The following is a 26,313-nucleotide window of genomic DNA, read 5'->3' as shown; positions in this document are numbered from 1 at the left end:
AAAAAAAGAACTTGAAATATTACAGAATAGTGCTAGCTACCACAGTGTACTTTGCATGGTTGTTTGCAATGAGTATTTTAATACAAACTGCAACAAATGTTGGTCCCTCACATGTGGTTTACCCATCCTCCTCTGTGTTCTGCATGTGAGTGACATGAATTCTGAGAGTCTGTGACCATGTGGAGCATTTGCCTGATTATTATTTTTCCATAGGAGCAAATCAGAAAGTCTGGGACAATAAACATAAAAATCAAAGCAGTTCAAAGCTTTGCAACTATGCATCACTAGGTGGCATTTGCTGAAAACAGAACAGCAATTTCATTTTCAAATCGGAAGGTTGTGTGAAGCACTAGATGCTAAAGTCACGTTTTAGACTCTGATTACATGTTTTAAATCCTGATGCTTCTTTCAGCTTTGTTTTTAATTAGCTAAAACCTATAATTCAGAAAGTTTCTGTAGTCCTATTTCCTGTTTTTGATGTGTTCTGCTCTGGCTGGCTCATGAGTTAACACTTCTGTCCTTAGTCTCCTGTCCTCTATTGCTCATTCTGAACAAAAATAGTAACCTAGATGGTAAAAATCTCCAGCTAAGGAAGGACACAGCCTAACCATAAGCATTTATCTGTTTTTTTCTAAACAAAACAAAAATACCTGTGTAGTTTCATAAAGGTCATAAATATGAAAGTTGCGGGTAATTTTATCTAGTTACATAACCTTGACTTTTTAATTTCTTGTAATTAATCGCTGTTCTAGTATTACTTCCTTTGCAGTGCCTCTGTCACAGCTTATTCTGAGACAGCCTGCTGATCAGCTAAATGCTGATGTGTCTTCCAAGGTTTAAAAAACACAAAAACCCCAAGAACCTTCACCCCTCTTCCTGGCAAGCCAACTTCAGTGTTGGCCATAGCTCCTTTATCACATTTTTTCTCCTCCCAGTGCATGGAACTCTCTTGGTGATAAACCATAAAGTGTAGAGCTGTTTGAAATTTTTTCAGAACAGGTTCCTTACTATAGGGGATGGTTTTTTGTTGAGTGTTTTTTGTGGTGTTTTTTTTTTTTTTTTTTTTTTGTTTGTTTGGTTTTTTTTGTTTTGTTTTGTTTTTTGGGGTTTTTTTTGATGACTGCTGAAATACAGGAGCTGCCAGTGCTGCTCATTTCTGGCCTGTAACTTTTCCCACAGTGGTGACAGGGACATTTGTAGTGCTGGGTTCTCTTTGAGCTGGCTGGTTAAACAGCAGCCGAGGTGCGAGCGCTCGCTTTCACTTTGAGTTAGTTTCAGCAGTTCTCAGATCCTTGGTGCACAGGAGTAACAATGCTTATTACAGGTTGTCACTGAGGCTGCAGTGCACACAAACCAGTTTTATTAGTGTCTAACCCAGGAGGATTTTTTGCTGCTGGCTGTTCAATAGGGCTTGCAGAGGGATGGCTGCTGCCAGCCACAGCTGGGTCTGTCCATCTGTCCTGATGTCCTTCCTTCCCAGCAGAGTCTGAGAACATCCATGAGCTCAGAGGGGAGAAAAAGGGTTGATACTGATTCTCTCTGGCTTCAGTTAATGATTCCCATTTTCGCCAGGAAAGAATAAAAATGATTTTAAAGTAAGAAACTCTGAAACCAGAGTTACTACAGTCAAAACGTATTTAATATGTTTATTAGGTCCAGTCACTCTTTAAAAGAAGTTATATGATTTTTTTCTCTAAAATATCAGTCAGGTTCTTTTGTTCCAATCGGCCCAACAACCAGCAAGGGGCCTGAGCAGCAAACGTTGCTTCCTTACTCCAAGCACATTGTGATTCCTGCTAATCAACCTTACAAGTTATTAGTTGTTTTTTTAAGATGAAAGGAGCAACATATCTCTCAGCAGCTGTGGTAAAAATTGCAGTTTTGGGCTGTGGAGTTGCAATAGATTTTATATATAGTAATAATAATAGTAGTAGTAAATTCATGTGGCAAAAAGTGTTTCTGTTACTTTTATATAATGTCACATGATGTATCAGCAGCATTTAACTTGTGCTTCCCTAATCTGTAAACAAGAAAAAAATTTCCTGTTCAAATGAATCCCTCAAGAAATATTAAGTATTTTCCCCATTTATACTCATTTGACAAAATGAAGTTGGTATTGACCAACTTCTACTTTTCTTTCACATTTTGGTATTACCAGTGTCCTTCCTCATTAATTTAGTCCACTTTATAGCACTAAGAAGACTAATCCTGATAGGATATTGAATTTTGTTGCTTTCAACAACAAACAAAAACCACCCAAAAACCCAACAAAAACAAACCAACCAAAAAACCTAAATAACTCCAAAGCCAAACAAAAACTGGCAAACAAACAAACAAACCACAAACCAAAAAGTTTTTAAATCATCATTGGTATTTTTTCAAGGTACTTGGATGTACTGGCAACACTATTTCATTGGTGTTTGACTGCAAAAAAGTGGATAATGTAATTAAATCAAACAATCTTCTGCAAGTTCCAGAAAGCAACAGTAGTTTCAGCTGATACAGCCCTTCTACTAGCATGGAGATTTAAGTGAAGACAAATCTATTACCTTATGTAAAGTTATAATGTGTTCTATAGTATTCAGAAAATACTGTTATAACAATGGTATGATGCTAAAATAACATGGGGTTCTACTGAAATGGTAACAAGGATTCTTTTCATTTGTCAATATACCTATATGACATTGAAAAATAGATAAAAGAGGGGACACGACTTATACACAGATGAATATCCAAATGAGTAATTATCTATTTCCATGTAAAGATAAGGCATAAACTGAACTCCTTTTGAATCACCAGCTTCTCAGGTAGAGATAGGTTAGTTGCTGAAGTCTGAGCAGTTATTTATCTTGTGCAGAGAAATCTGATGTATTGAAGCACTGGGGCTTTTTAGGTTGCATTTTACTAGTGATTTCCCTTTGGAAAAAAATTACGGGATCCAAAGTAATTGCTGGTTAGAACATAATAAAAAGCCCCAGTAGACAAAACCAGTTAAGCTGGTGTTTACAAAGCTGTTAATAACTAGAACAGATTATTTTTGGAAGAGTTCAGAAGTGGTTCAGAACTCTTACAAGTCCTTATCCTTGACAGGGTAAGGCAGGGGTGGGTCACCAGCACTTGAGGCAGATGTCCTGACACTCAAGTGTTTTGTTACAGGTCCTCAGGTCAAATCCATGGACATGGAGAAGTAGGATCAGTTCCCAAAGGATATTTGTCTGTAGTGGACTAGAGGAGGACTAGGTCAACAGCTGGGAATAGAATTACAAGTGTATGAACTGGAGCTGAACACCCCATGTTGTGTACACTTAAAATGTTCTGGAAGTGTGAGCTGACATTCTGTTTCTTTGCTTTCTAAATTTCATAGCAATTTTGATCCTGCTTTTGTCTTGGGAGTTCCATATGCTACAATTTATTTAGGGAAAAGGGTTGACAAATGGTGGAGGGGAAGAAGGGCAGGGGGGCGGTTAACAAACATGAACAAATTACATGAATTTGTTCAAACATAGATCTATGTGTACATTTCACAGCTGCCCATTATTGTTTTAGGAGTCATATGTAGCTTGTTTGCATTATTCTAGTACTTCTGGATGCTAGTCAAATCTTTTTGCCTAAGCTACACATGCTTCAGTAGTTCTTTTGTTCAGATTTACTGCTTCCCTGCATATGATCTTCTGTCTACCAGATATCCTTTTTTTCTTTCCAGAAGGGAAGTATTTATCTCTGCTTTTTCCCATCCCTTTCCTTTTTTCCTTATGTCTTTTTCCCTTTTTTTCTCCACAAGCCAGGGTAAATGTGTTTAATTCCCCTTCTGTCTTCCCCTCACCCTTTCCTCATTTTTCTTTTTTTCCTTCTTGTTCTTTTTGCTGTCTGTGTTGTTTTTGTTTTGTTTCCTTTTTTAATCTTTCCTTCTGTTGCACACTGGCAGTCTGTCATGTTCTTTATCCTTTGTGTTGCTCCTACTTGTTTTTTACATGGCATCCATACTGGTCCTCAAAAGCACTCAGTAGTTTTTCTCTAAATCGCTAATTAGTTAGAGTTGAAGAGTGAGACCTAATTTAAACACTTGCAGTGTCTTAAAGAATTAAAAAAATTGGAAAAGTCAGGAAGCAGTTTCCCTAAAACATTGATAATGAGAGAACAATTCCAACTAACATTATAAAATGAGAAAAATAAAAGGTTTCCTCAGCCTGACATTCAGTCTAGGCAAGGTAGTTCAGCAGTTCAATCTGCTACACCAAGCTGTCAGTAGAAATCTTGTAGGCTGGGTCTTACAGATATCCTCTTTTTTGTCCTCTGATCAGTAAATAGCATCCCTCTCTCTGAGTTCCTCTATTTGAAGGAAACGGGGGGAGCAAAATCTTTTTTGTTAGGAACACACATGTTCATTTCCTAAATTTACCTTGACTCTTGCCAAACCTTTCTCAGAAAATTTTAGGATTCTATTTTTCATTTTAGTTGTACTTTTTTTTTCTTTAAATCTATATTAATGAGGGCTTCCAGTGTTCCATTTCTGCTGAGCATTTGAATAGGTTCATCAGTGTTTTGAAAAGTCTGAGATGGTTTGATTATGGTGATTTGACTCTGGTTCCACAGTAAAGTCTCAAGAGGGTAGCACAGGGAACAGGGAGTTTCAACAATATTCAGATTAAGTCAACACACTACTCATCAGTGTATTTATAGAAGATGGACAAAGAATTGCATGTTCTGTATTGCCTTACATGAGCAATAGACTTAAATTCTTTGTCTGTCTGTCAAAGCAGCCTATTGTATTTCCTGTCAGCTTCTGAATGTCTTGGATGACCTCAATGACTAAAAATCAAAGCTAGTCCACTCAAATATCATTCTGTCATTGTGTTGCATTGATTTCTTCTTCCCCCCTCAGATAAGCAAGAATGGGAAGGGAACATTTCTCAGCAGCTGTAGTTACTGGCAGGGTATTGTCACAATGTACTGAAAATCTCTAAGAATAGTGAGTCAATGGAGCCAGAGTATCAATAATGTGACTATCTGTGGCCTCTTTTGTTCCTGGTACTCCCACCATTGCTGGCACTCACTCCCACTCACTGAGGAAAATCCTGACCTTTTCTCAATCTGCATTGTTTGGCTGCTGGAAAATCAAATAGCAATTTTGATGGTTTTATTCTCTAAAGTGCAGTGTTCCAATGAACCTGCAGCTGCCATGAATGAGGGAATTGACACCTGCCTTAACACCATTGTTTCAAAGTTTTCACCACTATTTGGGAATTCTTGTCTTTCTTTGCTTTCTTTTTCTTTTTTCTTTTATTCCTTTCTTGCTTATAGGTTCTGTTTCTAGACAAAACATAACTATTCAGTTATTGTTTACCTAACTCAGGGCAATGCTGGATAACAGAATAAAATGTCTTCTTCCCCATTTCTCTTCCTGCACCTGTGATGGAATTGCTTGCTAAAGGCTGCATAAAATACATCACACAACTGAGCCTCCTATCACTGCTGTCTCTGAGTGATTCAAACGCTACAAATGTCACATCTTCACTGATATGATAATGAAAATGATTTTTTGGTTTTTTGTTTAAAATTGAAGTTTAGAATCTGAGGAGATGGATCATTTCCCACACTCCTCATGTACCAGTACCGTTTTGTTGAATGTCTTCTGATTGTAGAAATTGGGGTGCACTTTCTCTAGAGAAGGATTTTCTAATCCACTTGCTTTGGAAAACACAACCCAGATCTGTGGAAGGCTGAAGATGCAGTCTTCATGTGGCAATAGTAAGAGACACTGTGGAGTCTCCATCCTTGGAGATAATAAAAAAACCCCACACTCAACAGGGTCCTGTAAAATCCATTCTAGGTGGCCTTGCTTGACTGGGGCACTTGGACCAGATGATGTCCAGAGCTGCCTTACAGCCTCAACCATTCTGCGAGTTAGTGAAAGAAATATTTATTCAGGTGTGTCAAGAGTTGAGAGGTTAAAGATCTTCTGGAAAAAAGGGAAGGATGCAACAAAGTGCAAATTTCCTCCTCCCTGCTACATGTTTTCTGTGGGGAAGTGGCTTTTATTACATAAATGGAATGGTGTAGTGACATACATAGTGTATGTTTCTGAACCTTGGTTCATTTTGCAATCTTCTTGGTATTTTCCAGATCATATTTTTTAAAAGAATTATTTTTAATGATTTGTTAACAATTCTGTATACTTTCAGAATAGCATCTAAAGTATACTGGTATTTAAAATATTTTTTTCCTGTTACTATTTTTTATTTAATATGTTTAGTAGCATTTGAGGGGATAGGGTGGTTTGGAAAAATAAGAGTAGTAAAAGGTGTAATTTACTAAGAGATGGCAACATAATGTTGGGAGTTTTCTTGTAGAAGACAGATGGGAATTGAATTGGAGTGGTAGGTTGCAAATATGAGCTGTTAAGTATATTAGGAAAGTTGTATGGTGACCAATTGCCATTATTAATAACATCTTTGTTCTGTTGAATCATGATTGTTCCTAAGCATCCTTCAGTGTGCCACTTGTCTCTATTAGCCTTGCTGCCTGATTAAGTGCCAGAACTGTCCTTTGTCAGATGATTAGCTTCATTAATACTGCACTTTCTCTCTGGGTCATAATTTATTATGAGGCCTAACCTGGACTAATACTTCAAAAGTCAAATATGCAGTTAACTAATCTGAGAGGGTTGCATTCACAGTTTCAAAGCTGGGTGCTCATCAGAACACATCTGTGAATGCATTGCAGTTAAAATAAGATCTGTTCAGTGGTACTAGAGGCTCTAGGGCATGAAAATCAGGTGAATTTTACTGCTCAATATCTTTTTTTTTTTTTTTCTGGCAAGGTTTTGTAGACCTCAGAGCATTTATTTTCTGAGTTGATAACCTACAGAAAATGAGGTTAAGCCTAATCTGTTCAAAGACCATCAATTTGAGAAAAGCATTTTTGCTGTGGGAAGGGATCCCATTGTTATTGCAATAAAGGAATTCAGGATCCATGCACTGTTTAAATCTAACCTGAAGACAGTACACTATTCTGCAATTCTTTCAGCTTGAAAGAAAAGAAATTAACATACCATATTACTCTTTGAACAGGTGAAGGAATTACCTGGCCTGGCCATTTGATTATTCTTGTCTCACAGTAAAAGCACCTCCAAGGACATTCACTGGCTCACTGCTGAAGGATCTCTTATCAACACAGCATTATGAAAGTGGCAGAGGAGTGTTCTTGGCACGTTTCTGCAGCACCTAGATAAATGTCATTCAGCTTCCACATGGAGCATTCAATCCATAAATCTGGGCTAAGAGAACATCTCTTTGTAAAAATCGTGTTTACAATGGGGAAATCATGCCACGCATAACCAAAAGATTGATTCATTTTTAGGTTAGGAGGCTGTGAGTAACAAATTGTTGTGGTATAAACTTGTCAGAGCAAGCACCTAGAGATGAAAGTGCTTGCAGTGATCTCTGTATAAAGATAACAGCAGTGGAATAGGTTTGTGTTTACAGAGTAGCAGAGCATTGCCTGGACTTTGAAGAAGTTTCAAACATTCAGTTTGTGGGGTTGACTCTCATTTTTCTCATGAGACCCTGGTTTTCATTAGCACAGTGGACATGAATAATTGGTGACTAGCAGTTAACTTGCATATATCTTTATGGGAAAACAGACAAACAAACAAAAAGCCCTAAAACAAACAAGCCACTCTGCTACTAAATATGCTGTTACAGCTGCCTGGGGTGGAAAAGCAGAAGTTTGAACAGTTTAAGAGGCATTTTTGTCTCTTTCTTTTTCCCTGCAATATATCACATATTCTTGTTGAACAGTTTGAAAAAGGTGATTTTTTTCTCTTTTTCCTTTCCCTTGCTAAATGCCACATTATTCTTTGAACCCATTTGCATTTGGCAGTTTTAGCAGAGATGATTAAACAGAAGCTGCTATTTATGTGTAATATTTTATATGAAGTTCCTGGAGAAGTTTGTAATATAACGTCAGACTGAATATTTATCTTCTACCAACAAAATGTATCTTTCTTCTCTCATATTCTGTGTACTACATGAGGCTGGAAGGAAACAAAACTCATATCATAAACAACTTACAGTCAGCACAGAAAGAACTGTTGCTTGTGGGGAAAAATAAAATTTTTAACAGCTTTAGCATCATGTATTACCAAAAGCATGCATTTCCTTCACATGCTGTTCCTTTTAGATGAGTGTCTTAACTATTCAAGTATTACTTTCAGCCAAAGGATGAAGCTGACAGCATTATTTGGGATAGATAGCAATAGAATTCTAGAAAGTTTATTGTAGCAAATACTCATATATATTAGTGACAGAAGTTTCTACTTGTACCATTGTGTTGTTTGTTTTTATTTTTTTTCCTCAAGATCCTCTGAACTCAGAATATGCTCCTTCAAGTGTGCAGTACCTCTTTATAATTCTGTAGTAACTTTGCAAACTAGTATTTTTTTAAGAGTATTTTGTATCTTTGAAACTGGAAAACATTCTGGTAGTAAAGGTATGTTTAAAATCATATTGAGGTTTTAAGAACAAAAGATACATTTGTATCAAAAAGATTTATCTTGTCTTGGATCTTTGGACAGGTGGAGGGAGGAAATGCAAAGTAAATTAATTATGCCATGCATTTCTCTTCTAGCTTGTCTATACCTGCCACTCAAATTTAGCTGAATCCATTAATGTTATTAATTGCTATACATTTCAGAAGGGAATTTAATATCCTTTTTTATTTAAGAAGTGTAGAGACTTTTATTGCAAACTAAAAAGCTGCATTGAATGAACTTTATTTTAGTATAAGCATTCTTCACCCTTTTTCCACGTATGCCCTTCAGTTCTAGTTGAGGTTGATTTTATTTTGCCAAGCAAAGAAATCTGTCCTTTATTTTTCAGGGATGATGCCTAATAGATCTTTTTGAGCAAATGCCTACAAATTGAAGTCTGAAATAATTTTCCTCTTTCAACCTATATAAAATACATCAGAACTTTACCTTTATTTGTCCAGTTTCATTCAGTATCAAGATTGTACTTATAACTTAGATAGAGAACTCAAGGCCTAAAATAAATAATTTCCCTCCATAAAGATTTGATATTAAAGAATTGAAAAAGAATTTCATGTATGGCTGAACAAATATATGTGTGGGTTTCTTTTTGTTTTTTTCTTTTTCCACTGGAGGAAAAATAGATAACAATTTGTGACAGGTAAATAGTTGCAAGTTAAAAAAGGCATAAGGCATATCAGGGGCTGCCAATGGAGAACTATTGTTGGGGTTCAGAAGGTTTCACTTCCTCAAGAGATTTGAGGAGAAGCATATAATGTTATTTCAAGTTATTTTCTACTGTAGAAGAGTTTTCTGATTACAAAACCATCAGATGACATGTTTGTGGTTTTTTATACCTATATGAAATTAAAAATTAGAATGGGGTGTTTCAGATCCTACTGCAATATGTTCTTTTCCAGGAGAAAAGAAACCACAGGATAGGTTATTTGAACTGGGGATATAGACCCTGGCTATGAAGGGGATCTGTAGACCTTCAAAATGTGTTGATGCAATTTAAAAAAAAAAAATCCTGCCTGTGTTTGAAGTATTATTAGTAATTTACAATAAACCATAACTGAAACATTAATCAATAATATTGCATTATTTTTTTAAATAATTCTAATGAAGTACTTTCTTTTTCTCTGGCAGATGAACGGGAAGATGTTCAAAAGAAAACTTTCACAAAATGGATAAATGCACAGTTTGCTAAGGTAATATATTTATTTACTTATTGATGAAAATACCTTTTGTATATTAAAAAAAAACAACAAAGAAACCTGATATTCCTACAGTGAAGCTTAGTTTTCAATATAACAGTCCCAAGTCTAAGATATTGCTGAAGGCAGTTGATAGATTTATTAGAAAAAGTGCTCAAGCTTTATTTGTTTGACTTCAGCAGTGATTGAAATGTAGGAAGTCATCCTTTTCTTAAGGTGTTCTCTGCCTCAATTTACTTCACTTTTTCTCAAACTAGTGATGCACCTGTATTACTCTTTGTTGGATTTCTCTGTTTTGTTTCTAATGTACAAAGGAGCTTCCTCTCTTAGACTTGTCTGTTCTTGTTTCTAATTGCAACTGCATCTTTAATAAAACTGGATGGATTGGAGAAGAGCAAGGTCAGAGATAAGAGGTGTAATCCAGTTAAAAAATTATGAAAGTAAATTATAACATGTTTTGATATAGTTATTTTTGAGAATGGTAGATCATAAATGGAGTGAGGAAAAATAAGACCAAATAGCTAATTTATTTAAAGCATGCTCTCCTGGCAGTGTATAATGATTTTATCTTTAATACTCAGGAGTACTGAGCTATTAATTTGCTGAAACTTTTTTTTTTTTTTTTTTTTAATCCTGGAGAATAATGACTTAAATTTATTTGCCAGTAATAATAAAACAAATCAGTCCTATCATTTGTCATTTTACTAGGCAATAGACAGCAATGAAATAGTAGCTGTGATGTATCTTCTCTTTAGTCTGGTTTTTGATTGTGTCCCATCTGATTCTACTCATTAAAAAAAGGGGAGTAAGATAATCTGAACACAACCATCATAATGTTGAAGAACCTGCCTAGCAGTGTTTTAGATCATTAGGGAGTCCCATAGGCTTTTTCTGTGGTCTCGAGCATTTTCTAATACTGATTCAAGTGACTTAGCACACATTTGTGCTCAGCATCTTTGCAGCAGAAATGTCCAGCAATTTGGACTGGATCAGGATGAAATACTGTCTTGAAGAATGATGAATTATAAGACAACTCTGAAGTGTTGTGTTTAGGACAGCAGTAAAATATATGCATACAGAATAGTGGGGGGAGAGATAGCTGGGCTGGCAATAATGAAGCAAATGAAAGCTCTGGGAGCTGTGTTGAATCACAAATAAAATGAATCCACAACATGGTACTATTGAAGAAAAAAAGGCAACTTTAATATCTTTGTGATAATGGAAGTGCTTCATAGAGGGTGAAAGATGTAATTATTTTATTTTTCCTGGCAAAGTGAGATTTTAGCTTGAATAATTTGTAATCTTGCTTTTCCATGTACTAATAAGTAGCCACAGCAACCATCATCTGATATAGCCTAATTTGAAATGTATTACCTGTTAGGTCTTTTTATGGTCACAGAAATAGTTGTGGAAAATGAAGAGTAACTGTTTTGCTTCTTCTAAAGAAAATGTAATACTGCTAGAGCATTGTTTTCTCAGAAATGATTGTTTTATGGAATAGCAAAACTGCAATTACTGAGGAAACTTGGACCAAGTCTGCAGAAGAATAACAAGAATTATGAAAGGTTTAGAAAGTATCTATCAACACATGCTTTTAATATTGGGTTTGACTCATTCATCTGAATGATCTAGAGGCCTTTCCTCCAATTCTAATTTTATTAAGTGTAGTTTAATTGTGTTTAGGTACTTTTTCCTTGAGTTTTCTAACAATATTTTTAGTTTTTAGTTTTACAATATGTAGTTGCATGTGCAAATACATTTGTAAACATATATTTGTAAAAGTATTAATCTCTCTCTACTTCATTTGGGCTCTGAGAAAAACCCCCTAAACATTATGATTTAAGTTGTTTTGGTTTTTTTTGCCTGAAGCATGACCTGGGTTTTTTGGACAGGATGTTCTTATTTCAGCTATCAAAAAACTATTGATCTTTAAATCTTGAAGAAATTACTTCTTTCTGGGGTTTTTAGGACAGAAATTCAAAAGTTCTTGCTGTATAGTCCCAGGACAGTGTTTCTCCCTCTTCTAACAGCTCAGAGAGGAGGCCTTCAATACATGAGGGTGGATTTCCATGTAAAAACTAGTTTATCCCTCTTCTCCTGACTTGTTTGCAGTGGTTCAAATCCATCTCTGTTTCTAGCTGTGGAATTGATTTCAGTTAGCAGGCTACTGCTTCTTAGTGATTTCTCATCACTGTTAGCTTTGCAAAAGTGCTAAATGAATTACTTTCATTGCAGAATTGCTTTTTATTTAGTCCTATGTAGTTCTAGGGGTGCTGTCTTGAGTAGATTAGCCTACAGGGTTGGAATTAAGACAGAGAACTTCATGACATCATCCATTTCTCTTATTTGTGAAAAGTGAAACCCAGGTCACTAATTAACTGTAAAATATTTTGGTTTAAATGAAATTATGTTAGGTAATTCTCTCTCATCCACCACTTTCCATATGCAACCCCCCCATTTTTTATATATTCAAAACAAAACCCACTTCTAAATATTCTAAATCTTTATTTTTGTTGGATGTATAGTGTATTTCTCCCCAAAGAGTAGCATTATTTTACTAAAAGTTCTAAAAGTTCACTGTCTAGAGCACCTCTGTCTCAGTGCGTTTATTCTTGGACCGAGCTTTCAAAACACTCAGATTTGCAATTTGTTTCACATAACTTGTGATGTAAATACAAATAATGCTTTTAAATATGAGAAGTAAAGAATTGCAAAAAAAAAAATTTTCTAATTTTTGTGCCATCAGCATAAGTTGAGAACCCACATATAATTTTTTAGCTGTGGGGGAGGAGAGTTGTCCTTCCTCTGGCCATGCCCACTGTGACATTTCAGTTGGATCATTTGGAGCTACATTTCTCAGATGCCTCAAGTTTAGCAGTGAAGTCTGATAGCTGTGGAGTCGAATCCCTACCATGAAATCCATAACAAACTTTCAGCCACACAATCTCAACAGTTTTCTGTCTGAGATGTGCAGAACCTAAAACCTCTGGAGTGTTACCAAGAAGTCTGTGGAAGGTCATCTAGGAAAAGATGGCAGAAATGTCACTAATATTTTAATTGCTATGAGTGGGGCTGTGTCTCTCTTCAGGCTTTTTTTAGCAAGTTGGGTAGGGTGCTCTAAATCAAAACAGTGGGGAAAATAAATTTTGCAGGTCCCTCATACAGTTGCTCAAAAGGGCAGGTTTCTCTCTAATTCTTACTTCTTTTGCTAGCCAGAAAATGAATTATGCAGAAAATCTGGGTCTTGAAAATTACAGTATTTGACTCATCTATAAGAAAATCAAAGTTTCAGTAGGAAGGGCCAAAAGCTGGCTTTCAGTGTTTGTGAGATAAAATAGTGCATTTAAAGTATAAGAGAAATGGAAGAAGGTAATCCAAGAGACCTCTCTTTTCCCTTTTGCAATCATAGACATGGGGTGTGACTTTCTTGAGTGAACCTTCTTGGTTTACCGTCTAAATGGCACGCAGTAAGTTAAAGCTTAAAGCATTTTTAAAAATGTGGAACACAATAATTTAATATAATTTTATTCAGAAAGAATATTTTTTTGACCTCAGATGAAGTTTATTTATAAAATAATGAAGTTCTGCAGGGTGCACGTAATGATATTAAAGGAAAGTATTATAACCTAGTTTTTAATAATAGAACTGTAATTAGAGCTCCCACTAGAGATTTGTCTGGTCCTGGCTATGACAGTTTTTTCTCAGATACCAACTTTTAAAATTTGGTATAACTGAAATCCTGAACTATGTGTTTTGGGAGAATGCAAATCTGTCCCAGTCCTGCAAGTGTGACAGCTCTCAGCTGAGACTTGGGAACAGACACAACAATTGCCTTAACAGTGCCTCTACCCCATTATAAATGATTTCATGTTGCTTCACATTTTGTCTCATTCATTGCATAACAGGTTTCAAAACAAATATTGCTTCTGAAGATGGGAATATTCTTTACTTGCATACAGGAAAGAACTTGTATATGCCAACTAATTCTCTAAGGAAAATGTTAAAATTCAAGAAAAAAAAAAAAAGGTTAAAAAAGGTAAAAAATAAAAAAGCAACTTCCAACCCTAAAAAGAAAAATGTCTTTGACTAAAGAAATGTGGGCAATATTTTTTTCCTTAATTATAGAGTGTCTCAAATTGCTGACAATTTTAATGACAGCAGTAGACACATCTTGCTGGTACAGAGGAGAACATGAGCTAATAATGGTAAACTTTGGCAGTTTGAATTTTAGGGTATACCCTTATGGGTAGCTTGAAATCAAAGCTTAACCTGTAAGTGGGTTTCATAATAGATTGTGAAGGAGCTTTCAGTGTTTTCATCTATAATAGCAAATAACAGATGTTGATAAAATCACTTGCAAATTCAGAGGTTTAAGTAGGTTTTCCACATTTCTGCTGCAAAAGAATAGAAAGTTCCCCTACATAGTCAAAGACATAATACATGACAGTGAATTTTTTCAGGTAAACACTCTAATGATTAATCTCTAACTGGGTAGGAACAAGTGGCAGAAAATAAAGCCCATTATGTCTGGGGAGGGAAAAATGTGGATAATTTTTTATGGTTACTTTAACTCATGCTTGGATTTTCTTCCTTTTGCTATTGAAGAATTAGAATATGAAAATAGATTAAGAGGATACCAAATGTTGCATTACTTAGCTTTATGGAAAACAAAGATCATTCAACAGTTCTCCTTTTTGCGGAGAATTTAAGTTGTGAAAAGTAGCACCTTTTTATGGGCAGATGGAAACATTATATTGCAGTTCTTTGTGTGGTGACTGTGGAATTAGATTCCATTCTTGTGTGATGAAGAAACATAGTAATGATGCAACCTGTGCCAAAAAAAGTAAGGTTGACAGTTTCATTTAAAATATATGTGGCTAGTAAATAACAGTCAGCAAAATTAAATATGCCTCTTGCTAATGAAATTATTTAGAATAGCAACTAAATTGTTCAGTCAAGTGTTATATGCAGGGATAAAGGGAACACACAAGAGGGCATTGCTCACAGGTTTAGTCAAACTGCACAGCAGTTAAAACAATTTAATTACCTAGGGTGTTTATGTGGCTTATATCATGGCAGGTGTGGTGATGGTCTCAGTTATTTTCACCTTCTTGAGCTCATGGACAAGCTGAAATACACATTATTCAAGACTCTTTAGTGGTCTCATGTTATTGTGGGTGAAGTGCCTTCTGCACATCAGCCACCAGGAATGAGTGACACACATGCACGGTTTGCTGGTCTTCTGAGGAAGTGTGTCAAACAGCTGAGGCCCAGAGAGACAGCCCTGCCATAAGGCTGACATCCAGTAGAGGAATTTTCAGTGCTGCATTTGCTGACACACTTGCTCATTTTTCCATGATATCACTCACAATGACTTCAAATTAAAATAAATTTTAAAAGCGACTCACAGAAAGGTGATTTCTGTGTGCAGACTCTGGGATGGAAGTAACTGGGTGAAGTTCTGTGGAGAAGACAAGAATAGTCTCATTTGTCAACTTTTTTTAAGATTCTGGTTCAATGGAAATGTTTTTACCCTGTGAATAATCTTTCTTTAGCCATATTTCTGGACAAGAATTAATAACCAAGTAGAGGAGCTGAAGGGAGGGATGGAATTTGGCAACAAATCACAAAAACACTGATTAAAATGTTCAATATTAGCTCTCTCCAAACTGCTTTCTTGACAGCTAACCTATATGTTAAATTAAGACAGCTGCTTAGATGAGTGGATGACTGGCAGGAAAATTAGAATTAAATCCTATACTCTGAGATTCTGATCAGTGTGCTCAAGCTGCACTGATGTCTGCTGGTGTGTTACATTTTCTGGAATCAGAACAGTAGTTGCATATTCATGTCTATGAGACCAGAAAAGATCCCTAGTTTTTCCGGGTGATGAAAGCTATCAGTAAGGTGTGCTGGTGCTGTAGAATTTCTGGTTTAGAACTGAGTTCCAGAGGGTGCATCAGTGTTGGCTTTGCAGAACAAATCTTTGTGTCATTGTAGAGAAGTTCAGAGAAGTTTGTTTGGATAGCTGTGATGCTTTAGCTGTTTACAGAAAACTTAGTGACTGCACAAATGCCTGTTGGAAAAAAAAAGATAAATACAAGTTTGCTGAGCTCCAGGTTGCCATTAAATTATTGGAGTTCTGCTGAATTTCACCAGAAAGAAATCTGTGCTCTGTTTATCTAAGGAGCACTAATCTGGAGATACATGCAAAGGAGGATCAGGTATCACATTTAATAATATTTTTTTTAGGGCTAACAAAAGATGGACTGTTTGTAAAATTTTGAAATTGCATCTGTGCTAAAACCTCTATCAGTTCTTTAAAGTTCACACATTAAAAATTAGTATGGTAGCTGTTAGCTCAGTTCATTAATTAAACATGAAAAATACCTTGTGAGCAGCCTCAGAATTTTGTTTTTCTTTTGAAGGAAAACTCTCAGAAAACCTGATAGACTTAAAATTGTATAATTTGTGATAAATCTAAAAAAAAAATTGTTGGTAGTATTTGTTGTTGGTTAGAGACTATGATGGATATTTATTCATCCTAAGTACCTAATTACTGTGTTTGATGTCTGTTGCCAGCCTTTCTAAGTGCTACAGTAAAAGTGATGAGAAAGAACAGCTTCCTAATGTGGAAGCCCAATTATTTGCTGCAGCATGGCAAATAACCAGAGCTCTCATGGAAATTTAATAGTTCTTAATTTTGAGTTGCAGCTCTGCATGATCAACACCACCCTTGGGACACATCCTGTTTTAAAATCCCAGAATTTCTTGTGCCAATAACCTTTTTATAATACATCTTGCAAGGACACACCAAAGGCCCATTATTTCCATTCTCTATCATTAAAGAAAAAGCTTTTGAAACCAAATGATGTTTAAACCTAGTGTAGAAAACAAATTTGCATTGCTAAGTGTTAAAAAGTTTGTTTTTTTTTTTTTTTTTTTTTTCTGGATATCTCCAGAATGCTTAAGGAAGTATCAGGCAATACACATACTCAGAATAATTTACATTGATCTATATCTATATCATAACCCATTAGTTCTATATTCTGCATATTTTCTTATGATGCAGTAAAACATCAAATTGCTATCTAAATATTTATTATTATTCAATTAAATTACCTTTGGAACAAAAATTTGCTAAAAATTATTTTCATGTACTTTTTAAGATAATATAAATGGCAATACTGCTAAATATTTTACTTAGAAGTTCATTCTGAAACTTGTGCTATCTATTAATATATTTTTATAGCTTTTTTAATTTGACCAAATAATTTGTCATGAACAACACATTACTAAGAAGAGAAACAGGCACAGTTTAAAGACAGCAAAGATCCTCATTGAATTTTGCACATAGCAACTGCTTGCAAGCTTTCAGTTTTACTAACTTATTGACTTTTTATAATTTGTTTAAAAAACAATCTTTTAGCTTATTAGTGGTAAAATACCTAGAAAGTATCTCCCTAAATAATCAGTTTATTATTTATAAATATTTAATTTTGCCCAGTGTAGGGGCCTGAGTACTGGAGATAGAGATTTTCTGCTACCACTTCCTGTGAGAGCAAGGAGCACCAGCAGGTGTGGGGTGTCACAATGCAGCATGACAAAACCAAAATGGTGTTTAAGAGGGAGGATTTATCTTTTTTTCTGGTTCTTGGTAACATCAGAAGCCCAGGGCTCATGACCCACTGTGGCTGTCACAGCTGGAGATGCTTTGCAAATTGTTGGTAGAGAAAAGAACTCTTTTACTAAAAAGCTAGAAAGGAGAAAAATAGGTTTTGGTTTTGCTTCAAAGTCACGAAGATGGATGTTCGACATTAAAAAAAGCAAATCAAAATTTGCTTTTTTTGGTTGGGGATGCATTTTAGGGCATTATTTAAATTAATGTTCAGACAGAGAAGATTTTTTTTCTGTGTGCCTGAAGGGAAGGGATTTTCTAAAATTTCTCCTCTAGAACATTCTTCCATTAACAGGAGACTTTACAACTTTGCCTGTTGCAGGGTTTTTTTTCTCCCCCCCAAAATGTCTAAATGATTGCAGTTTAACAAGACAGCTTTTGGAGAGCAGACTAATTTTCACTTTGATGATAAGTGAAACTCCCCCTTCCACCTCATTATCTGCAAATCTTTTGGTGGAGCTGAGGCTGCTGGCTGTGTATCTCAAAAGACCTTTTTCTTGCAAGTGAGGCTGCCTTCTGTCTGCTCCCTTGACTGTACAAGCACTGACATGTTTCCTCTGCTTTGCCTTAGTGGGCATAAATTCAAAACTAGCTACAGCTCAGGAGCAGCTTCTCCATGGGGAAAATGGGCTCTTTCTCCAGCAGAACTATGCCCATCTCCAACCCCATTCCCTAGCTCTGGTGCCACAGACATCCTGCCCCTGAGCGCAGCAGCCCTTGCAGGAAATCCCGATTAAACAGAAAGAATTAAATCTGTCACTGCTGCAGTAGGACCACAAAAGATTGTGAAGAGAATTCCAGTATCTTTTGGCTTTTTGCATGTGCAAAGGTTATGTTACTTCTCCAAATTAAATTTTAAGGCTTAAAATGTTGTCCACAAAAATGACTCCCCTTCTAACACCTGTGCACGTGTATTATCTGAAACAATGACCGTCTGCATGACAAAACACTTTCACCATTAGAAATATCTGAGTACAGACTACATTTTAAAGACTTCTAAGATGATGCAGCATGGTATAATGAAATCTGAAATTTCTGAGTGAATTAGTAAAATCAGGGGAACTAAAATATATACATTTTTATTATGTTAAAACTTTTTGGCTTTGTGTTCCTCTTTTTATGGACTCTTGTAGAATTGCAAGTGCTTCCCTGAAATGTGTCAGATGTGCCAAGTGAGCAAAGTAATCACCACTGCTGGCAATAGAGGGCACTAGACTTTCATTTGTAATATGTTTTACCAAGGGAAAAAATAATCAAGTTATGTCTATTGAGACCTTTCATCTTTTCCTCCTAACATTTGGCCTTGCACCTCCTAGATTTCTATTCAAACTGTCATCCTTTTTTGTTACAGTTTAGTTAAAAATACATTAATCTAAATAAAATTTTTCACTTGAAGTTATTATTTTATCTGTATCTTGAGAGGGGAATAGGAACAAGCTAAATATAGCTCTACAATATTGGTCTCAGTGGTGCATATGTCAGCTTGTGAATTTGTAAACATTTACAAATTTGCATGATTGTTGCTGGCAGTAGACATCATCATTTCCGTGCTCAGAATTCATTACTATTACATCTAATCATCTTCAGAATCTCCAAAGCAAAACTCTCCATGCAGACAAATAAGACTTTAGTGGATTCACATTATATTTTGGAAGTTCAGAAATAAAATCAGGGGAAAGAAACAATTTTTGAGCGATTTTCCACATTTGTCTGAATGTTAGGGAAACTTAGTGATGCTGAAGCAAATAATATTGACCATTTTCCCTAACTGAAAAAGATTAATCACATCTCTCAGGATCAATGTAGGGAGTAGAAGAGCAGGTGCAAGCTTGTACATTTAGGACTGGTGGATCTCTCTCCCCTGATCTTTCTGCATCACATAAACAGATCCAGCATCTGTCTTTGTGTCAGTGCCACATCCTGTTAGTCAGTGAAGCTGAGAGCAAGGGAGAAACTTGTCACCAGCCCAGCTCCTCACCTGCATCCCTGGGGTAGGACCTGCAGTGGCTCCTGCCCTCCCCTGATGCTCTGTACCCTCCCTAAACCCCCTCTGCCTAAGACAGTGGGTGCAATTTGTGCCTCTCACACATATATCCTTTCTTACAGTCTGTCTTTGACACCAGGAGGTTTGGCAATTCCTCTCATGTGTTTAAATGCATAAAACATTTTTTTAAAGTATGCCTTAGGGGTAATAAAATGGCCAGGCGACCCAAAACTAAGAAAACTCTTCAAACCACAAAGTATTTAGATTTGGGCAGACCACATCAGTGTTACAGACTGAATTTTTGGTGCTGATGTATCAGTTTTGGTGATGATATGACCCACCCTAGTCCAGTGGGCAGTTGTATTTTTGTGTATTACTTTTTTAATTAAGGTTTGAGGTATCTGTATTGTGTACAAAGACTTTCAGGTCCTTCAAAGTGTCTGCTGATGGATGTGATATTACAACAGGATGAAATGCAACTTCTATTGATGTTAATTTCTTTAAACCATTGCCTATATTTTACTCGCCATGAAGAAGGAACATTATGAAAGATGATCTTACTAAGAAACAATAATCTTATTTTTAAGTGCTTGCAAATAACTGTGTATGTAGAGGACCTTTCATATTTGCCTTTTACATAGGAAGTGGCTCCATCAGATTTTAGGAATGTTTCTGGACCAACAATTCAAGAATATCTGTTATTTTTATTGCTGCTTTCCTCCACCATTTCTCTGACCTTATGTTTGGGAGTTCTGAAGGGAAAAAAAACCTGTCACCCTGCACATGATAGCTGCAGGTATTTATCAACAGCAGTGGCAAAATTGACATAGACACCCTATTTTTTTTTCCTCAGAGAATTATTAAAGCAGCTTTATTATTATTAAAGTAATTTTTTAAAAGTCCTTTTTCCCCTGCTCTGGTACATCTTTTTTCCCCTGTGTTTTTGTATCCCAGTCTTATTAAATATTGATGTTCATATCAATGGCTTTGCTGTACTTCCACTTTTTTCACTGATGTACATGACAGGTGTTATTGCACAGGATAGCCATTTTTCTCTTCTATTTGCTTTTCACTCTGTCTTTGATTGATTTGTCAGTTTAAGCCCATCACATTTAAATCCTGCCAATATTAGTGTGAGAGCATATATTGCTGACTTAAAAACAGGATGCTTTTTGTATGCCCAAGTACTTGGTGTTGGTTCTATTGAAACTATGATTTTATGGGAAAAGGATGAATCAAGTAATTTCTTCTGTTCAGTCTGGTACAGTATTAAACATATATAAAAATAAGTTCATATAAAATATACATATATGTGTGTGTGTGTTTACTCTATATCCTAAACTATTGGTAACAATAATATCCTTTGCCTTAAAATAAAACCCCAACAAGCAAACCCTGACATGACTTAATGAGAATAGTAATAATGAATTGTAATAAGTTGTAATTCCACTTGGAATTCTATTGAAAGCTTTAAGTATTGACCAAGACACAGGTAAGCACTGTTCTGAAAACATATTAAATGAGACTGTTCTCTTTTTTTAATTTTTTTTTAGCCTAGTCTTTGGCTGCAGGATGAAACAATCTATGAGGCTGTATCTGTGCATAAAAGAAGCAATGAATGTTATCTAATAACTGAGTTCTGAATTTATAAAAAAAAAATATATTATGGCAATTTTCAAATGTCTCATTTTTTTTCCTTTTCTCTGTAGTCAACAATCATATGAAAATTGGCATTTTAAGTCAAGAACTGGTTTTCTTTGGGGAAAAAAATCATCTAAAGGCCCATTTGGCATTTTGTAAAAGGAACTCAGGCATGAGACATATAATGCAATCAGGTGTAAGCAACACAGTTTATCACCACAGGTAGAAACAGGGTTCCATTACAGGATTGTATTCCATTACTGCATGAAACATTAAAAATCCCTACTTAGAAAGATGAAAGGTTATCTTGCCACCCTCCTAGCAATGACTAAAGTACTGAGGAAGTTCAGGCAAAATGCACTGAAAATATCTCAATCATCTTCTCACAGAATTTTTAAATGCTGTGTTTGCATAAGATATAAAACTTAAAGGGAGGCATTCTTAAGGCAGCTGGTCAGAGTGCACAGAGGGAGGAAAGGCAAGTCTTGATTCAGCTATGGGCAATACACAGGGCTTGTAGACAGCAAGGTTTTCTATAATTCTGACAAATATGCATTAAAGTGGTGTCCTTGTAGAACAAATCAAGACAAATGATAATATGTAAGGTCAGAAACAGGAGCTACGCTGAAAAGAAGATGAGGAAGGAACTCAAAAGAAGAAGGGAATGCACCTATCAAGGTGAATCACAATCTCCTTACATAAGGTTATCAAATATGCTGTTTACCATCTCATCTAATGCTTTTGAATAGTTAAGCAGCATCCAAACAGTTCATTCGCATATTTTTTCCTATGGGAAAGAACCCAGTACCTGTTTCTTTTGACATTTTTTTGATATTTTGATTTCTACTTAAATAAGCAAGCATTAGGATAATTTAGTGTTTGTATTGTCACCTATTTCTGTGAAAGAAATTACAGAATCACTAAGGCTGGAAAAGCCCAACTTTTGGTCTTTTTTACACCACCATGTCACCTAGACTATATACTTAGTACCACATCCAGTCATTTCCTGAACACTTCCAGGGATGGTGACTCCACCACTTCCTTGGGCAGTTTGTTACAATGCTTGACAGCTCATTCAGTGAAAAAAGTTCCAGAGAGCAATAAGGTCTTTTCTCCAGGATGAACATGCACAACTCCCCCAGACCCTTCCTCAGCTCTATTGCCCTTCTCCAGGCTCCAATACCTCAATGTCTTTCTTGTAGTGAGGGGCCCAGAACTGTACATAGCACTTGAGAAGGGGCCTCACCAGTGCCAAGTACAGAGTGGCCATCACTGCCCTGGTCTTGCTGGCCACACTATTTTTGATACATAAAATGTCAGATATTAGTTTAGTATACTATATTAAGAGAGTATACTATATTATATCCTATAGTGTACATATGAGTATATTTACTCAAGTATACCATATTAAAAGAGTAAAGTTTAAGTGATGCATCTCCTAGCAGCAGTTAGAGCTGAAGAATATGCTTATGAAGTGAGGATTATATGGAAACATGGAAAACAGGAAAAAACATCTCTAGAAAGTTGCAATTAAAGCAATCAGTGAAGCATTTTTTCCCCTAGGTCACAAGCACTAAATAAGTCAGGGATCTAGATGATAGCTGGCTGCTAGGTTATCAGGTTGTAAAGGGTGTGTGTTGCAGGCCAATAAAATGCTGCACCTTTAACTACTTTGCAGAGAAGCTGACGGATTAATTGGATAATAACTAATAAAAGCCATCTGGAGCTACGCTATCCTTTATCACATTGAGCAATATTCCAGTTTTTGTCATATATCTTACTAGTAATGTCTTAATCATACAAAACATCCATCTTGCCTATTATGATGACTGCGTTCATAGTCATGGAAACACAAATCACACTGGCACATTGATGTGCTGACTTGCTACCACAGATCCCCACAGCATGTTCAGCCACCAGGGACAGTGAGCAGTCAGGGCTTCAGGGTCTCCCATGGGGCCCAAGAGAACGGGATGAGCATGCTGGTGGGGTGGTGTTTGGGGAATTAGTGATCCCAAGGTCTTTGCAAGCCAGACCGGGCTCTGCATACCAATATTTCACTTTGGAGGCTGTCTCCACCCATGTTCTTGTCTCCAAATGACATAGTCTTAATTGTGATGATGGCTGGTCTAGGGATGCCATGGATCTCTCAATCAAATATTTCCTCTTTCATCTTTTTTTTGGTCAAGTTGTCATTGGTTTTCACCAGACAGTGTGTTTCTGAAATAAACAGATCACCTTAAAGCCAAGAGCAGTTTTTGTTTTGCCCCTTGCCATCAAGCTCTGGTTTGCACAATTGTCTGGGGCAAAGTGGAAGTGGAAAGGGAAGGCTGTGCATGCTCTCCAAAGGAGCATTCATGGAAATTTAGGCAATGGCTTACTAATAAACTATTTTTTCCTGTATTCCTTACTGCCAGGGAACTTAGAAAGCCTTCTGCATTAATTCCTTCCTTCACACAGTGTGATTCTGAGCATCTCTCTTGATTTTAGTGGCACTAGAAGTCACCTCTTATAATAGAAATAATATTGCAGCAAGCAATGGCTCAGAAGAGACTTAGCTATAAACTTTAAGCCATCACTTGTTTAGTACTCTGTGATTTCAACCTTGTATCCAGAGGAGGATGCTAATATTGGTAATACTTTAAACTACTTTGTCTATTTCTCTTTCTGCCAGAAATGGTTCAAATTACTAGACATGGGGATCCATCTGATATAACAGAGGAGAGTCAGTACAGTTTTCAAAGTCATGCCTCATAATTGTAATGCTTCTTCAAAAGAATCTCTATGAATACATAACTATGACTGAAACACAAAAAAGTGTGTATCTGTAAATATTTTTTTTCTTTCAAAAAGACAAAATTAAAAAGATCTTATGTTTCACAAAGCTGCTGTAAGAAAAGGACAGAAATGAGGTCATTTAACACAACAGAGGGAAGCTAGCAGTGGGGTTGAATGCAAATTTCTATTGAGCTGATGATTATCAGGTAAAGGGATGTGGCAAAACTACTGATGGTTCAGAATCATTTAGGTCAGACAGAAACAACCAAAAGCTTGAAGAGGGATTTCATTATATTTGATGGCAAGGTGACTGAATGACATTTGATATTTAATATTTGTTTGCATGAAGAAAAAACACTTAAATATGTAAAACTTATATTATTTCTTCCTTTGTGCATTTTATATGCCCTGAATGAGACTTCACCACGCAGAGCTGTTTACAGTGACGGTCATATATGTCTCCGTGAAGTTTAAAAAATGTTTTCTTTTTTTTTTTTTTGGATTTAGATTACATCAGCAAGAAATCTAAGCCCATACTGAATTTTCTGAGCATTAAGGAACAGAAGCTTTCTTGGGAAATTTCTAATCATGAAAATTAGGGCATTATTTAGAAGCACTGTGCCATTTTATACTTGTGCTATCCTTACACTCCTTTCTTAAGGAGAATAGGCCACTATCAGAGTAGTATGAACCTAGAAGAGCCCTTGGTTTGCCCAGAATAGCAATTCTTATTTTACTCTCTTATAATAATTTCATGCTAATTATGCATTAGAATATTCAAGATTATTTTTTTCCAGGAAATGACAATCACTTCCCATGGTGAGATATTAATGGCACCACATTTAGCATAACATAAAAATGGCCCTCATAGGCACAGAAATAGTAATCCAAAAGCTGGAGGCTGTGTTGAGACTCCATCTGTGACAGAGGGATGAACACACCCACCCAGCACTCTTTTGGGCAGTGAGGGAATTCGGTGTGTTAGGAGGGAGGGGAGCCCAGAGGACAGATACATTTATCTCTACAAAATGTCCAGCTACCAAGTGGCTGGGCCAGCAACTGGTGTGTGGTGATTTATCTCCTTCAACTGGCCCAGCCCCAAAGCCATTTGCATGCCACCTCATTTCTGGCAATCTCCCCACTCTCTGATATCCAACCCAAATATGTAGGAAAGCCATTGTCTCCTTCAGAGAAATGGAAGATGGATAAAGTGTATAAACTTTGACTAAATATGCCCAAATGCTTCATAAAAATCCATCAGTGGAAGGAAAAACTAAGAGTGGTTGCAGGGAGTAAAGTTAAACCATAAAAGCAGAAATTAGAAGCTGGGATGGTGAAGTTTCCTTTTCGAAATTAATTTTCTCATTTTCACATAAAAATCCTATGTTGAATGCGATTTAAAGAAAAAAAAAAAGGTTAACTATGAGACACTGTGACTGTAACATTTTGTTTGTTGTTGCAGTAGATGCTTTTTATTAACACCTCACAAAATAATGGAAATACACTTGAAAACCTCCACACTTCAGAGCCCTAAGCTATATTGTGACCTTCTATACCACACAAAGCTATTCAGTTAGTTTTTCCCATTAGCCAAAGGGGGGAAGCTAGTGTTAAACAACATTATTTTTAATATTATGTTTTTATAGTTGATTGAAGATGCATTCAGTTTGTGGATTGGCAATAAACATATGTGTAGAAGGTCAAGGAGATTACAAATATCTTTTAAATCTTATGTTTCCCAGTTTTATAAGACTATGAGCAAAATGGCTTAATAGAAAAAATGCATTCTGTTTATGCCATTCCTTTACCTCTAAAGAAGAAAAACATTTAATAGCTCTCTACCCCTTTTCACTTAGCTGCAATTTCCTCTTCAAATTATCTAGGTCACTTAGGCCCACTTATCATTTACCTATTTTTAGCTTGCTAGTTGTCTCCTACTCCTGGAGAATTATCCTGTTGGCAATTAAATTTCCTCACACTTTTTTTTTTCCCCTTTCTCTCTGTAGACTGAGCATATTTGAGGTGTACCAGCATAAAGTAATATTGGTCACTGAAAGGGTCACATTTACAGCAATCTGTAATTTTTCTTGAGAATTTTTCTTTAGTAGTGGTTTTAATTTTTCTGTTTGTTTGATTCCTGGAAGAAGAATTTGAGAGCACAGAATGTGATAAGGAGAAGTAAGCCTGTCTTGAAAATACAGGTTCACAGGTCTCCCCTGCTGAACATTTAGACAAATTATGATGAACCTGTGTGTATGTATTTTCCTTTCTAACAACATGTCTGCTTATTACATGAGTTGCAGACACAACTCTGCTGTCTCCAAGTGTGGATTTTGATGAATTGGTCAGTGGGGCACAATTAAGAAACCTCTGAGCTTGGGTTGGTCGTAGTAAAGATGGAAATCAAAGCTGTGTAGCTTCTTCATGTGCAATCGAGTCATGAGGCATCATGTGGCTCAACCCAACTGTGCCCCAAGCTGCCCTCCTG

General features: G+C 36.2%; 1 protein-coding gene across 1 annotated transcript in view; it reads left to right on the top strand.

Annotated features, from left to right (window-relative positions):
- The window catches only part of DMD (dystrophin), a 1,043,539-nt gene that overhangs the window by 165,983 nt on the left and 851,243 nt on the right, over positions 1 to 26,313 (top strand). Inside the window, 1 exon segment of the mRNA XM_058043463.1 lies at positions 9,677 to 9,738. Coding sequence (XP_057899446.1) covers positions 9,677 to 9,738 — 62 coding nt within the window.

This window comes from Melospiza georgiana, chromosome 2, assembly GCF_028018845.1.
Source record: "Melospiza georgiana isolate bMelGeo1 chromosome 2, bMelGeo1.pri, whole genome shotgun sequence".
NCBI lineage: Eukaryota > Metazoa > Chordata > Aves > Passeriformes > Passerellidae > Melospiza > Melospiza georgiana.
Note: the sequence above shows the minus strand (reverse complement) of the source record. Positions and strands in the feature narration are given on the sequence as shown.